This window comes from Stegostoma tigrinum, chromosome 28 (assembly GCF_030684315.1).
Source record: "Stegostoma tigrinum isolate sSteTig4 chromosome 28, sSteTig4.hap1, whole genome shotgun sequence".
NCBI lineage: Eukaryota > Metazoa > Chordata > Chondrichthyes > Orectolobiformes > Stegostomatidae > Stegostoma > Stegostoma tigrinum.
In genome coordinates, this window is record NC_081381.1 from 22,622,128 (window position 1) to 22,639,866 (window position 17,739).

General features: G+C 38.4%; 1 protein-coding gene across 1 annotated transcript in view; it reads right to left on the reverse strand.

The window, feature by feature from the left end:
- Positions 1-858: 858 nt before the first annotated feature.
- LOC125466601 (uncharacterized) overlaps positions 859-17,739 on the reverse strand; it is a 34,826-nt gene continuing 17,945 nt past the window's right edge. Inside the window, exons 6-9 of the mRNA XM_048561318.2 lie at positions 16,621-16,728; positions 11,524-11,642; positions 10,854-11,010; positions 859-8,870 (exon numbers count right to left, since the gene is read on the reverse strand). Coding sequence (XP_048417275.1) covers positions 8,722-8,870; positions 10,854-11,010; positions 11,524-11,642; positions 16,621-16,728 — 533 coding nt within the window. The 3' untranslated portion in view covers positions 859-8,721. The remainder of the gene's footprint in view (positions 8,871-10,853; positions 11,011-11,523; positions 11,643-16,620; positions 16,729-17,739) is intronic.

Below are 17,739 nucleotides of genomic sequence, written 5' to 3' on the forward strand. Positions count from 1 at the left end.
AAATTAGTCATGGAGAGCACATGGACTAAGTATTTTCTATAAAACCCACTAACTTTGATGGAATGGGATCTCTGCTTCATCTAGACCAGCACCCTCTTAAAGGCATGCAGAATCAGAACCCATCACACCCAAACTATTGGCCAAAAGACACTTAGGTTAGGACATAGTGGTTCACTCCGAATGCCCCTGCTTTATTGCCTCTTTCCAAACAGGTGTCATGTTGTATATTTTGGAATTAGCCTGCCATTTGCTAGTCTGAACTCACTCAGAAAGAATGAGTGAGGTATAATGCAAACAACACCATCAAGTTTGAGCACAACAAAGAACTGATGGAACAAATAAAAAAGAGGAGAGAGGTGGGAGGTGGTCAACATTGGGAATATATTCCCAGAGTTTTGAAAACAACAGACTTTCATAGCAGTCACCCAGACCCACTCTAGGAGCTCTTTCTCAATCAAACTGGTGCACATTGTAAAATTATATTTTGGCCACTTGTGACCCTATGCCTCTGAATAGTAACAATTTAAAGCACTTTATTGCTTTAAACATTTAAGATTTTAAAAGTTTCAATGTCAACTAATGCTTTTTAAGCCAGTATTAAATTGTTACCTTATACTCCAAACAAGTTGTAACTGTGTACTTTTTATTATTTGTAATGTATCCTTTGAAATTAAGTTTCAAAAAATTTTTGTAACACAATAAAGCACATGGATCCTGTATCTCTCATATCTGTTTTCTTAGAATTTCTCTGAGACAACTATCTCATGAGTGAATAGGTCACCTCATTCCATGAATTTGTGTTTTTCCCCTTAATTATGAAACAGTGTTCAACAGATTTGTTCATGAAAACACATCATTACATATGATGTTCCTGAATTTGGTGAAATATCCATTGACAAGAATGAAGTATTTGCTGTGAAGCTTGGTGGGATAAATACACAATTCTGGACAACAACACCACATTCAATGTTGTTTATTGATTTTTTTTTAAAAAAATTACTTTATCTTTAGCAGATTTTGTTTCCATTTACTATTCTAAAGGTGTTGACTCATGTTTGAGGTAAAGATTAGGTGGTGGCTTACTGCCTTTCTCTACCGCTGTTGGTGGCCATTACTAGTTGGTACAGTTAGGTATTTAACAGATAGACAGTTTCTAAGAGGAGTCACTCAACATAGATTGCAGCATGTATAAGGTCTTGGGACTATTTTAAAATGTTGGGAAATTGTCCCCAGCTTCCCAGCATGATTTAGCTTTAACCACCATTAAAAGACAGATTAGGTCGTTATCACATCCCTGTTTGTGGGATTTTGGAATGTGCAAATCGCATTATGTTTTACAACAGTGACATACTTTGAAAGCACTTAATTAATGCAAACATTTCAGATGTCCTGAGGATAAGAAGCTATTTAAATGAAACTTGATAACTTCCCTACTAATACAAGGTCCTTTTCCTGTACATTGTCAAAATGTATTTGAATATGCACCTTAAGTGTGCAACCTACAAGGTTACATAACAAGAGCCACAAAGTTGCTTAGTCAGGATGACTGCTAGATGGCCAAAACAGAGGCAATGGAGCAAATAGCCTCTTTTTATGCCATAAATTTGTATGATTTTGATGTTAAAGTGAGGGATATTGTGCTAGCTAAGGCAACATTATAAATTTAAGGTACTCCACCTTCTTCACATAGTCCTACATCAGATTTAGCAAGCCTAAAAGCAAAATAAACTGCCACAATTCAGCTTCAAATGTGTAACCTCAGTCTTCAAAAATGTTATCTCCACATCAGATTGTACCACTAGTACTGACCATTTTGTGGAGTTCCTAGAGAACAATTAGGACAAAATTTCATATTTCTGCTATGGGCTCATTTTGTGCCCATTTGATGTGCAGTTGAAACTAACTAAATCTTTCACATAAAATCTTCAGTAGTTAGTAAATGAAGATTCTTAGATTCAAATCCAGTCCTGACTGAATGGATAAGAAGTGTGAAATTATATTCAGATGCCTTCACCTTAAATTATTTTATTTATGTCTATTAGTGTAAAAATTAAAGCAAATAAACAAATAGATTATGGTTAATCTGAATAAAAGGAAGACTATTGGAAAATAATAATGATTATAGATTATTTTTTAAAAATATGGTGGGGGGAGGTTGGCTTCGTAATGCAGAGTGATGCCATTGAGAGTTCAATTTCCATAATAGCAAAAGGTCACCATGAAGGCCCTGCATTCTCAAACTCACTTGAGGTGCGAAGACTCTCAGGTTAAACTCAGTACCAGTCATCTTCATCTAAGGAGACCGTTGCCTTAAAGTGACTTATATATAGCAAATGCTGTTAAAAATCAGTGAAAAGTAGAAATCAAAGAAGAAAATCTCCAAAATACATAAATGTAGCGTTTGAACAGGTAACATTGTAAATTAACTCAAACACTAATTTCCAAACATATTCTGTTTTAAAAATGACATCTTTGAAACTTTTTCACAGCTACAGTAATGACACTCATTTTTACAGTAGTGAAATAGCACCAATTGATCAGGATAAAATTGTAATATATACCAGGTGTAGAACATAGCTGGTCTCTTTTTTCTAAACGTTACAACATTGTGGCACAGTATATACAAATAGTAATTACGATAAACTCGATTCTTTTTCCTGCTTTTCCTCTTGGTTGCTCAGTAGAGATCCACAAATAAGTTCACCGTCAGTACTTGCTGAAGAGATAATTCCTTAACAGATTGTTTAAACAATGTGTGTCAGCAAGTTATTTAACTCATTATAACTAGGCCCTCTCCTGAAATCTGCACCTGAACACTTCTCAATAATAATAGCTTTAAATAAAAATTTCACCAGCAACCATGAGTTAGGAATTTGTGAACTTCTGAATTACTAGTCCAGTGACAGTACTACTTATGCCACATCTACCCAAATTATTAGATAGCAACAAATAGTAAAGTTTGTAATTGAAGTTTCCTTCTTTAGGCCACTGATGCTCTGGCATTTAAAATAAGCTAATACAGCACAAACTGGAATTCGAGCCTGATTTCAAAGCACTTTGATAACTTTACACAAAATATCACTGCTGTTTTCAAAAGCAGCATTACCATCTTCATCATTTGATTAGAAAACCTATTGGTAATACAGACACATCCCATCAATGCTCATTTTCAGAGAACTGTTGTACAAATCTATAACTTATGTGGTAGGAAGGGAAAGCAATCATTCCTTTAAATAAATACTTAGGTGGCTGACTGGAAGACGATCAGTAGGGTGCTAATCAGTTTGAGCGCCAAAACAAAATCCTCTTCAGCTGTAATAAGAAAACCTTGGAAAGACGAAAACATTCCTTTTACATCACAGGGAAACAGGGTCAGATCCAGCCCATTTGTGAGTTAAGTTTTCATTCTCCATAAACTTCAAGGGCCCTAAAATGAAATGTTTCAGCGACCAGTGGACACTGCAAGAAATGGTGTCAAATAAAACTTACTACATCTCCCCCTTAGTTGTGTAAGATTCTACTGAGTTTATGGAAATGGGATTGTGTTAGTTTAAGGATCTTTCAGTTTCATTGCAGACTCCTTTAAAAAGGAGCATTTGTGGTGCTGATTGCTGTTTTTGGTGGGTGTGGGGTGGATGAGAAACAGAAATAGTGTTCCTCTGCTGGAAATGAGTTGATGTACAATCTACACAGGACTTTGTGAAGATTTGATGCTGATACTGGATGCTAAAGGTAGAAAAACTGTCTCCTACTCCAGTACTGATGTCACAGATTCATTTTTTCCCCCTGCAGTCATCAGGAAAAGTTAACATAAATTAGCACCTACACATTAGTGGTAAATGCAGCACATCAATTGGCTACAGAGATGAAGAAAGTTCAATGTTGTGCACTAAGTTGTGACTGTAAGACTGCTGGAATTGCTTTTGGTAACTTCAAGCTAGGTGGCAGTAGAATCTAGCAAAAAAAAGAGAAAATTTTCCACTTGAGAGGCAGATCTGACAACTATGCACACACAAGATCAGGTAAGCTCAAATTCTGATCTAAATGCCCATTCCTGCATAAATAACCTTTTAGTCTGTGATCTCCAGGTTCACACATGCACATTTCCAGATGACTTCCGGTGATTTGGAGGAGGGAGAAAAGGTACAACAAAGAAAAGCAAGCAGCCAATGTTGCAGTACTAGCCTTGCCAGTCTTAAGAAACATGACTAAATTTTGAGCAGCTGAACATTCTACACTGACATTAGCTTGTCAGTGTCTGACCCTTGCTCCTCAAATCATGTCAAAAATTCTCAATCTCAGTTTCAGCAACATCCCTAGAACACAGTAGGTGGCAAAAGCCACAGCAACAGGAGGCAGAGTATGTTAATAAATGAATGGTTACAAATATTATCAAGGTGCACTGGCAACTTTTTCCCAGCAATGTTAACTTGCTCGATGACTTGTTCCATACTGTACACAGTTATCAATATTTGGAAAATAAATTTATTCCATTGTTTGGCAAACAAGTTGACTAATCTGAGTGGTCATACTGTCTTCCCATGATTAAAATAAATTCACTAGCCAAATGATCTTAGAATCTAAAGTAAAACAATAATTGTGGGCCACAAATGACACGTTCAGTCACATAAATGTAACTTTGAATTTATAAATTCATTCATTTGTTCATCTGAGAATTACAAGCATAATAATAAGTTGGAGCTTCTGCCAGGCAATAGCTTTGATATCTGAAGAATACACATTATAGCTTCACACTAAGACATCCTAGGCTACTAACTCAATAGTATCTTAAGTTCCATTTCCCCTATAGCCACAAGACATAAGAACATAAGAACTCGGAGCAGGAGTAGACCATCTGGCCCTTCGAGCCAGCCCTGCCATTTAATAAGATCATGGAAACTAGGATGAGAGGGCATCACCTCAAAATAAAGGGAAACAGATGCAGGGCTGAGGTCCTACACAGACATAGCACCTTCATAAACATCACTGTATGTAAGTTCTGCACTGTACTTTTCCACAATAGCTGAATAAGGACATTACATTATACAGAATGCTGTTTTATTAGCAGAAAGGTTCCAAATTCAAAGCAAATAAAGCAGTTGAGTTGCTACATAACTGGATTTAAACTCTCAGCTGAAGAAAGCTTTAAATGAGAAACAAAATAAATCTCAATCACTTGTCTTGGTTGCTATCGACTGATCTCTGCTAACAACAGGGTATGAGCATAAAAATGTGGTGCAGAGTTGGATTACATCACAATGTAGGTTCACACTAAAAGGCTAGCCATTTGAGTAAGTTTCCACAGCAGCCAGTACCTGCTGTGGATAACTCCACCAGAATAATCAGAGCTCAAGGATGAGTAGGAATGGGCTGGGAAGTGGCTAGAGATCTTCAAAACATCAGGAACTGTTACTTTCATTCTTCAATTCACTCTGTTCCTGTCAATTATGTATCTATGGGCCTAGTGAAAATATCTGCATCCTCGTAATATTTCTTTTTTAAAAAGTACACAGGCTTAGAAATGGATAAATGAAAGGAGCTTAAAATTATTTACTTTGGACAAAAAAAATTATGAACAACTACAAAAGACATCACGACAGTTAAAAATCAGAGAACAAAGATGAATTAAAAATGGAGTTTGAAGTAGTTGAGATCACATCAACCAGACTGGGTTTGAAGATCATTTAAAAGGTCTGTGGGAAATTTAATAGAGGTGTTCAAAATCATTTATATCAAGTAAATAAAGATAAATTATTTTAAAGGTTGAAATACTGATGACCAGAGGTTAGAGGTGATGCCCTTACAAAAGCAACACAGGCTGAAAAAAATATGATTTTTCATGAGTGGCTTAGAATTTGGAAATGCAATGTTGAACTGGACAGTGGGAACAGATTCAAAAGTAAATTTTGAAAAAAACTGAGTAAATACTGAAAGAGAAAAAAAAAGTAATACAGAGAAAGAGCCGCAAGCTGGGTTCTTCTTCCAAAAATCCATAGACTCCATGAGCCAAATGGCATCCTTATGTTCTACGCTATTCTGATTCCAAGGTCACTCAAGTCGTCAGTGCAAATATTCAAAGAAGGCATCTCAGGTTGCCTGGTATGATCCTTAGAGGAGCAAAAGGTTTAGTCACATCTCACAAAATCTACACAACTCCAATTATGAAATCTCTAATAAGATGGTTTATTAACTTGACACCAAGATCACTGTAAAAAGGAAAATTTAGGACATTAGACCTGTGGACATAAAGTTTATCACAATTATATAGGTTTTAATTATTTATGGGAATTATAATTTTGGTCTGCACTATATGTTGCAAATTGTATTCATTCTTAAATACTTGGAATGATCAATGTAGTCTCCAATGACGAAATAGAGCCAGTTGCCCAGCAGTGATTGCACAATCTGCATTGGTCACTTCAGAGCCTGGAATTAAGTTAATCTTCTCATTATCTTCAGATCCAAGTTAGATAGCAGTTCGGAAGGGTCAATTGGCCCAAATCATTAATTATGCTTTCTCTTCACAAATGCCACCAGGCCAGCATCCACATTTTTTTTTGTTTTTCTAGATAGCAACTAATCCTGATTCCCTTCTCTTCCACCATATTTAGTGTCAGTGCTTTCTCACAAGGGGACTGCGTACACTGGTTTCTGAACGAAATATCAGACTGCTGATCTCCTATCCCTGCAGTAACGCTGTTGCAAAATATGGAAATCAGGGCAACAATCCTGCTCGAAATTATCAGCTACATGTTGAACTTCAGTCAGGGATCCAAGCTAAAGCTCTGGGGACACAGGTTCAACTCCCATCATGGCAGCTGTGGAATTTAAATTCAATTAGTAAGATCTGGAATAAAAAGCTGGTTTCAGCAGCGGTAACCATGAAATTGTCAGTGATTGTTGTAAAAACCTGTGTTATTCAGTCATTACCGTCAGGGAAGTAAATCTGACATCCTTTGGTCCAGCCTACATATGACTCCAGGCCCACAGAAGATGTGGCTGAATCTTATTTTCCCTCTGAAAACGCCCTAATCTAGTTCAAGGGCAATTATAACAGGCAAAAATTAACATCCACATCCCATGAGAAAAACATAATAATGAAATAGCCCAGTGACCTAACTGAAATGCTAGCGCATACTTATATCAAAGTTCGATATCTAACTTCATTAGGCAATAGCTTTTAGTGTTGTTACGTGATCAAGCTATTCTTCCACATCTTTGCAAAAAACACTCTCCCAACATCAACTCCAGATTTCACCTTGAAAAGAAGTCACACAAAAGACTTTGCGGAATCTATTGATCCAAGAAGATTCTTGAGTTGCAACACAGTGGAAACGCCAATGTAATTCTGAAAATGCACTGTAGTTTGTTGAGACAGACAGGCTTTTTCTGCTGATTTTGATTCCAGTGTTTCTGATCACTCTGGCTTAAGTACTGGCACGGGCCCAGGATGTGTGTCTTGGACGACGAAAGCTGGTTTGTTCTTGCTCTGAACCTCGCCCTTCCACCACCCATTGAATTGTTAATGTAAATGGTGACGCAACATTATGGGTGAACTTAAGATCTGCTGTATTCACACAATGCATTTTAGACAAAAAGAAGAATATTCTCTACATCTATTAAAAAGTGTGCAGTTTTAAATAAAAATCGCCATTCATTTCGAAGTCATTTGCTTATAAAAGGAGTTACTTTCTTCTTAAGTGACCAAACCCTACCCCCCAACGCCAGCTGTGTCATTGGTAGGAATCCAGCAATTGTATTCATGTTTAGAAGCAATCCTAAACTGTCCAATAATTACAAATATAAAAGCACTTATATTTCTAAATAAATTGCCTTTTCAACCTACGTTAGGCCAAATTTTAAATTAATTAAATTACAGCGATTGTAAAAATGCCAGTATTGCATCTGAAGTACAGTAAAATTTCGTGCAAACACCGAATCATATCGGTAAGTATTCATGTTACCGAAAGGCCATCAGATCAGTAAATTATATGGAAATATGCTTCTAATTCAAGGGTAGTTTTTCTTAAATTAACCCCATGATCGACTAACAAATAGATATTTAACCTAGGCCTTTAAAGACAACCTTCACTCACAGCCCTGATGTACTGTTGGGAGGGCCTCACCTACACTAAAGCACCCAAATTCCATCTGTATTTTTCTCAAGTTCAAAACACTCATCGGTAGACAATGGGTAGAAAAGTCATCTGTTAGTCACTGCTGAAAAGCACATGAAATGGGCAAATGCAGTAATGATCTGGAGGGCTAGAAGGGAGGGAGGGAGATAGAACAGGTTTCTAATGATCCTACAGGTATTTCTGACATTTATGTTGGAGCTCCCACTTTCTCCTGTGCAACATTCAATTTTGGGATGTAGCCAACTGCTGAGTGTTAGTATGGCAACACGTTTTCAGTGGGATGTTGCAGCATCAAGCCTGCACAGCGGGTTAACTCATGCCTCCAAACATCCTGTCCCTGCTCATCCCCGAACCCTCTCTAACACTCACATCAGGCTGATCTACTTGCTATCAGTTCAACCCACTACTCGGAATAAAACATCTCCTTGAGAAATATTGGTTCACAAGAGGAATGAACAGTTGATGAAACAGCTCTCTGCTCACTTTATTTCTTCACTGCTCCCCCCGCCCCCAAATCCAATGAGTTACTGCTGCAGACTGTAAGTAAACATGGTCTTCAACCTCTTGGCATTTGTTGTTTCTTTCAGGGCACTTCAGTTTTAATAACAGTGCCATCAAGGGCTTCATTCCGCAGATCCACTGCTGAACCGTTCCTCCAAGACTGTTCTGCAGCCGCTGCAACCTGAATTGTCCACAAGAAGTTCTCCTTGGTGATAAATGGCTCTTCCTTCCCTGAGGGAGGAGATCAAACAATCAAAAACAAAGTCATTTCCAAAGGAAGCAAAACAATTGTCAAACCCAGAGCTCTAGTCCAGTGCCCACCACCATCTGTATTGCTCCTCCCCGCCTCTTCTCTGTCCTTCTGAAGGAAGGGACTCCTTGGGGTTGGGGAATGGTAAGATGGCACTCCTGTACACAACTCATTCTTCGTCTATCAGCTGTGGCTCACTTATTGATGTTTTCAGTTAGAACACTGTGGGTACAAATAGCACTCCAGAGACTGGGAACACAAAATTTAAGCTAATGCTGAGGGAGTCTCACATCGGCAAATTATAGGGCGAGATGTGAAACCAAGATTGTGCCTGCCTCCTCAAATAAGCATAAAAAGTCCTGTGGCACTATTTCAAGGATGGGCAGAATTCTAGCCTTGTTACATACTCAACCAATATCACTAAATCAAACGATCCGATCATTATCGCACTGGGGTTAATATAAGACAGCTATACACACACTGCCTGCTACAGTTCCAATTAAACAGTGACTACATTTTAAAACTGCTTCATGATCCGTGGAGTACTTCGGGATGTCCTGAAGTTGTGAAACGAGCTTTTTTGTAAAATTCAAGCCTTTCTTTTTCTACTCCATTTCCTCCAAAGAATACTTTTGCTGGGAAATGATTCAAACTCAGTTAAGAATAGGCCTTCCTAAAGATATAGGGGGTATATTGTACATACAAATAAAGATATATTTTCTCATTAAGGTATTAGGGAGCTTGGTATGCATTTATCAAGCCAATAAGAAGATTTTGGATCAACTTGGAGTGATCTACTCTGGAAATATGCTTACAGACATGGTGAGGGTAAGACTCATTTGTGATGTTCTCAGTCTATCATTTTCAACTGCTAGAACTTGGATAAGGTGGGGAAAAAAAATGCAAATTCCAGAATTTTCAAATTTAAAGGAAAGAGAGGGAAAAATTGGGAAATTATGGTGTCAAGAAATCCAGGGTTTAAGTAGTATTACAATTTCCTCGCAACTGACAAGATTTATAAATAAATTCATTATTCCAGTTAATATCTTACAAAAAATGCAATGACACAATTTGACATTTTAAGACTCTTACTATAACAAAGGAATAAAAAAATGAGAGATGAACTAAACACTATTTTGTGGGCAAATTATACTTAATCACAAAACAGCACGTTGCCTTTTTTGGCTTAACACTACCAAAAACACATTTTGCAGATATTGTTTACACTGTCCATCAAGATATTCAATTATCCCAGAACCAGTCCAAAATGACACTAGTTTCCAAAAATTTGCTTCCATTATTTTTCTTTCACAGTCTAGGTATCTTTAATTTCCAACTGTTTTTTCATTGTGGAGGTTCATTCCCTGGCATAAGCTAGGCAAATCTTCCAGCTGCATTTAACTCTTCATAAAGTTGCTCTTTTCAAATGCACAGCCAATGGCTCACAGTAAGATTTACCCAACAAATAAACAACTGGTCAACAACTGTTAATGGGAAAATTCTTTCACAAAAATACGTCATGGAATTTTTATATTCACTTTAACCTTAGCTTAAATGATTGAATTTCACACAAAAGACAGCATCTCGAAAATTCAGCAGGCCATGAGGTACCTAGTTAAATTATGAGCATAAATGTTGCAGTGGGGCTGGAACCGACAAACCCTCTGGCTAGAAATCAGAATGTTACACATTGAAACCAAGGGGAGACTTAATTCAGTAGATGACAGACAATTTGGTGAGCACCAGATCTAGTCAGGACCTTGAATCTTCTGAAAAAAAAAACCATCCTTGGTTTCTGGATTACTGATGAACTAATCAATTCATAAGATAACACAGCAGGCCAGGCAGCATCAGAAGAGCAGGAAAGCTGACATTTTGGGTCGGGACCGTTCTTCAGAAAAAAAACTTATGAATAAATTACTATCACAATCCAAAGTGAAAATACAGATCTGCAACATGCTAACCTTTCAGAGTTTTGAGGAAGTGTTTAATCAGATCTCTATAAGCATCTTTGTATCGGTCATAATGAAATTGGGAGCATACGGGTCTTGGTGTGCCTTGTTCAGTTATTCCAAGGGCACTCTGATTGTCCATCCTTAGTGTTCCTTCTGATCCATGAACCTTAAAAGATTCAAAAACAAATACATGCCATTTAAACATGTTTCATACTACTTCTCAAGGTGGGAACATTACCACCAATCCGAGCCCCAAATTTGGTTAGCACGCGCGCGCGCGCACACACACACACGGTAAATAGCACTTCCAATAGGATAAGCTTCAAATTAGATTTTGTATGTAATATGCAGCAGTAAAAATAATAATTGCACCGGCTTTCCTAAAGTGCCAAGTTTAGCAGGGAAACAATTTGAAACTGTTTCTACCCTTGATGGTTACCCAGTAAGCAGTGTAGGATGAGCACAGAATTGACTGCTAAGATGCTTCTTCACAAACAAAACCCAGCATTGTGAAAACTGCACCAACTATAGAAACAGTATTTTCAGGCTGAGTAATGTGGAGGCACATGGAAACAATAAATAAATAAAGGGTTAACAGAACACACAGTGAGAGACTATAAAAGAATAATCAAAGGTTTAAGTGTAACAAATATTCGCTGTCAATAAGGTAATGACTTACCTCCAACCTGTGGTCAATGCTGCGTGTACAATGCTGGCTGACATCAAGCGTAACTATAGCACCACTGGCAAATTTCATGCTAACTGAGACTGTGTCAGCATCCTTAAGAGTTGCAATATCTGTCAGGAGTAGAAAATGAAATCGAATTAACCTCTACATATTTCACACAACTGCATTCATCTCAAAGGTAGCTGCCTCTTTCTCCTTTTAGAATTCTAATCTCTATCATTTATTTCCTGGCATTCATTCACATCATCTTTTTAAACAGGAAGATTTATTTTTACACCACCCTTCTTAAAAATTGTGTTCTTTGCCAGTATAGACATTGTGGCAAACATCATTGAATCAGACATATGTGCACACACATAATATGCTCGTGGAAGTTTAAAAACTGGCAAAATCACAACATGTTTGACAGGATTTTAAACAGTGGTAAATATAAAGAGGAGATAATAACATTTAGCCTGTGATGGTCGGGAGTCATGTACTAAACCCTCAATTAGAGTTTAGTGCCAAGTGCTATGCAGGAAATGACATTTCACTATTCTTTCACCTCACCCCCAGCGACGTATCTCTTGTTCCTCTGAAGATGCCGACTCTCATCGGTGTCAAGGTCCAAAAACTGCAAGCACCATAAATTATCACAATATGTGACAATTCTTCCCACACAATGCCACTTAGTATCAGCAGGTCATTCTACTATGAGGGGCTTCTCCAAATGTTCACATACATTCATCCCATTAGGGGACATTCAACAGCAATGAGGAGAAATACTGTTTTCTCCTCTTCAACAATGAGCCAATGTTATTCAATATGTATTTTTACTGTTTGGGAAGGGCTCAGCAGGTAACTCTCTTGTCACAAAGTGAGAAGGCTGTGGATTTCAGGTCCCACTTCAGGTATTTGATCATAATATCTACATTGACAGTGCCAATGCAGTACTGAGAGTGTGTTGTACTGTTCCCAGGGCTACCTTTCAGGTGCTATCTACCATATCAGATGAATATAAAAGCTTTTGTGGTACCAATTCAAAAAGCCAGGGCGTCCCAGTCTCCTGGTCAATTTTCATCTCAAAGCCAACATCACTAATACAGAATCTTTCATTCCAAAGATGGGTCACTGGATTCAAAACTATATTTCTCCCTTCATAGAATCTGCCAGACCTGCTAAGTTTCTCCAGCAATTTCTATTTTTGTTTGTTTCCCATCACTAATACAGATTCTGAGATCACTAGCATACTGCAGATAAGGAACACAATCAACAAAGAATTGCTTTTCATATTGCAATAGCAGCTACACCTCAAAAAATAAACAACTGGCTGGAAGAATTTTGGAACTTTTGAAGAGATGAAAGGCATGAAAGAAATAAAAGTTTTCACTTCTACTGATTTTACAATCTAAAGTTGTGCAGGAAAGAGGGCTGGATCAGTCCATTAAATAGTACTGCTCTCTACTTTGGGAATTAAATTACTAGCATTGTTTGTTACTTAGTCATACTTTAATATTCCACGCCCATCAACAGTTCCAAAAGGCTTTGAGGCCAACATTTCTCATTTTCACGTATGCAATGGAAATGGACTGTTTCGTGTATTCTTACGAAGGTATAACTCATTCCTAGGATGTTGGTAATACTGACACAGTGGTATTTATTATCCATCATGAGTTAGGTTGAGGTTATTAAGAATCAAGCACATAACGCAGATTAAGTGTCATACATGGGTCAGAATGGATGTAAGGGAGCAGACTCATGAAGGGAATTAGTGAACATGTTGGTTTTTTACAAGATGAAGAACTTGGATTTCATTCCCAGTTCAAAGTGTCATTGAATTGGTTATGGAAGCGATTAAACTTTCAATCTGTGGAATTGATCATTTAGTGGGAACAACTAACATATGGTGACACGACACATCTTAAAAAAAATTTAGTTGTTTATAGAATGTGGGCATTGCTGGTTTAGCCAGCACTTATGGCTCATTACTTAACTGCCCTTGACAAGAACTACTACAGCTCTTGAAGAGTAGGTACATACACAATACCGTTAGAAAAGGAGTTACAGGATTTGGACTCAGTAACAGCGAAGGAATGACGATACAGTTCAAAGCCAGGAAGGTGTGTGCTCAGAGGAGCTCTTTCAACATGCAACAGCTGTAACTGTTCTAAGGGTTAGAGGTCAGAGGTTGGAAAGTGCTGTGGTAGCCGCCTGGATTTGCTACTACAGCACATCCTGTAGACGATGGTATACACTGCTTCCACTGTGCAGCAACACGAAGGGAGAGAACATCAAAGGTGGTGGATGGGTGGACATCAAGCAGGATGTTTTGTCCTAGATAGTATAAAGCTTTCAAGTGTTGTTCGAGCTGAATCCATTCAAACAAATAGAGAGTGTGCCATTACTCTCCTGACATATTTTGTAATTGCTGGCAGATTCTGCGGAATTACTTGTCATAGAACTCCCAGACTCTGAACTTTTTTAGGACACACAATATTCAGTTCCTAGTCAATGATAACTCCCACGATGTCAACGGTGGGGCATTCAGCAATGGTAATGCCATTAAGAACCAAACGGCGATAATCAGATTCTCTGTTTAGAGATAGTCATTGCCAAACTTGAATATTACTTGCCAGTCCAAACCTGAATGATGTTGCACATAGCGTAATCAACAGTGAATATCCCCATTTCCGACCTCATGATGGAGGCAAATTCACTGATGAACCAGCTGAAGATGGAGGCACTCCTGCAGTGATGTTTTCAGACTGAGATGGCTGACCTCCAACAACCACAACAATCTTCCTTTGTGGTAGGTATGGGACCAACCACCGATAAGTTTTTTTTTCCCCCTGATTCCCACTGACTCCTGTTTTGGCTGGGGTCCTTGATGCCACACACTGCCAAATGGAACCTCCTCCTCCACCATCTATCAGTTGTTTAATTATTCACCGTCAGTCACAAATGGATATGGCAATACAGCACAGCTTAGATCTGATAAGCTGGCTGCAGAGATGCCTTGCCTTGTGTACTGCTTATTCTGTTTGGCAGACAAGCATTCCTGTGTTGCAGCTTCAGTAGACTGATAACTCATTTTTATACCTTGTGCGGCTCCTGGAATGCCAGTTGTAGTCTTCATTGAACAGGGCTGATCTCCCAGCTTGATGGTAATGGCGAACTGGGAAGTTTATCATTCACAGGATTCTGGGCTGTGGTCTGTGGTTGAATATAATTCGAAGGTCTTGTTGAGATGTTAATAGGATAACATCTCATTAATTTATAGAAGTATAGAAATCAATGTCTTGTATCTGCCTACACATAGGTATGCAGGCACTGCCCTGAAGATTCCTGCCCAGCTAGGAATTCAGTGTAAAACTTTTGTAACTCCTTATCTTCCCGCACATCGGTATGCAGACACTGTCTTAAGCTTCCTGACTGAATAAAATTAGAATTAAACTGTTTCAAATAAGGTTAAGTAAGGAATATTTGTAAAGGTTTGAGACTTCTAAAGCATGTAACCTTCTGTCGCTGACAAAGGGGCCAGGGCACTGACTTTGTTCTAGCCAGACACACCGGCAACTTGAAATCACAAGCTGTCCCGATAACAACTTGAAATCGCTTCCTGCCATTAGCAGCCACTTCACTAGCAATCGATATTATATCCTGGTCTTTTATGTCCTTGATGTAATAATTGTTTGGTATCCTGTCTTTGTCTGTCGTATTAATTGTTTCATGATTCATGTCATTGTAAAATGTGAAACTGTTTTATGCATCATGTCTTTTGTAAGGTATTAAAAGCGGGGACTGTCCACTGCTCGGGGAGAATCACTTGCGAGACTCTGCACTCTGTGCCGGGTTAAGTACAGTGATTCTCCAGCTTGTACTTGCTTGGTAATAAAAGGATTTGTGTTTTTCTAAACAGGTCAGTGTCTTGTTATTGCAGCAAGTCCATGAGGGTCTCTGAAAACGAACCTGACATTGTGGTGCAACAGTAGTGTCTCTAACTCTGGTTTAGAAGGTCTAGATTCATGTCTCACCTGAACGGGAGGTGTACCCTAACAGTTCTGAATTGGTTGATTAAAAATGATTACAATTCTGCTGCTGCTGATGGCCCAGTTCTAAGCTGTTAAATGTGGTCAAAATCTGTCCCGTTGAATGCTTGATCTGAAGCTATAAGATTTCATAGGGTCTGGAGTCAATGTTCAAAATTCTCAAGGCAATTCTGGGTCAGACTGTGTAACAATGTATCTTCATGTCTGGTGCTCTATCCTGCAGGTGGAATAGGACATACCTGGTGACTATAATGGTGGTATCCAGGATAGTGACTGTGACGTATGATTCCACGAGTATGGCAATATCAGAGTGCTGCTTCACTCGTCAGTGGGACGGCTCTCTCAATTTTGTAGGACGGCTTTGCAGGGTCAACAAGGCCAAGTTTGCCATTGTCATTTCTAGTGCTTTGATCAGTGGTGGTTGGTCCTGTTTCTTTCCTTTTATCAGCCTTTGTAGCTGTGTTGAAATAACTAAATGGCTTACTAGGTCATTTCAGCTGGCAGTTTAAAGTTGACCACATGACTGCTGGCTAGACCAGGTAAGGATGACAGATTCACGGCTCTAAAGGGCATTAGTGAATCAAATGGGTTGTTATGACAATCATCAGTGGTTACGTCACCTTTACATCCAATTTTGGATTCTGTTAATTGAACTCAAACTTTCCAGCGGCCGTTAGGAGTTTTCAAATCCACAATGTCTGAACTTTAGTCAAGTACCATTATCATTTTATCACTACCTTGTCCAATGACCTTTTACATGGTGCCTGACTAAGGACAAACCGATACGAAACACATCTAAAATACACAGTCCCTAAATGAAGTGCACGGAAGATCAACTGGTTTTCACAAGTCAAAAACACATCTATCCTTACCCCCTCTCCACATTAATACTTAAGTTTAATCAGAAAATATTTATCAGGTTCGAGTTTATGAATCAGACCAAGAAATGAACTGGGTGAAACAGATTTAAATCTGTTATTGTGAAGATACTTCCCCTTTCCACTTGCAGACAAGCTCTTTGCTACAAGCACTGTTTGTTAAACTTTCAACCAGTTTCTACCTTGGCAGAAGGCATGACCCAATGAGAATATGGTATCTGGAGCATTTTCGCCAAGTAGCCAGCAGACAGTATCTAGATCATGTACTACACCATCGTAGAATATCCCACCTGTTGAAAAAGAACAATTCAGATGGATTTGTTCACACAAGTAAGGTAGCCACAATAATAAGACAATGCACATAGCATTTCAGAGTCTTGAGCGGGTTTCAGCAACAGAAACGGTTGAAACAGCACAAGATTAAAAAAGTCTGAACAGATTTCAATCTCTTTCAACCTTGAAATACAGAGCAAGTTAAGAAACGGAGGGGAAAAAGTCAACTGGCACATCAAGTTTGCTGTTGAATTCATGACTGGCCACTGCAGCATAATTGTAATCGCTTCTGAGAGGCAGAGAAAAAGTCAGGATCACTAAAGCAGGGAGAGAATAACTGGCTCCTTCAGGTGATATTGAAATCACAACAAGAGATCAGATATGAACTAAGCATGCTAATTATCTGATTATCCACTGGCCTCTGGATTATGTAATTTCTACTGGCATCAAGAAATAGACCAGTCACTCTTGAAGGCAAATAGAAATGTTAACATGGCCAATGTATTCAACGTAACATACAGATGCCAAAGTTCAATTCCAATTGTTCACCATTCACACTTTACTGTGGAGCATAACTCTAATACAGTAATTACCGCATGATGAGAATGCAAGTGGCTCTGGGGTTTGTTTTACTCGGGTCAAGTTATCACCTGTATGCAATAATTTAACAACTGCTACAATAAACGGTTACTTACAAACAGATTTTCCACCACCGTCCGTATCTAGTGTGCTGATACAGCAAAAACGGCGGGACTGAGAGAGATGGGACTGCACCTTATCTATTAGCAACAGACAGCAGGAACACACAGTTCCCTGTCAATTATTGTTAGAAGTCTACTTATAAAGCCTAATGAAATGCAGTGGATAATGGTCACATACATTGTAAAAAGGAGTTTAAAAAAAAACAAATTGCCACAGAATAACTCTTACAATGACAGAAGAAATACGTATGGAGTCCAACATCCAGTGAAAACCATTAATACAGGTTAATGATACATCATAAACCGGTTGTCATCAGAAGTGTTACC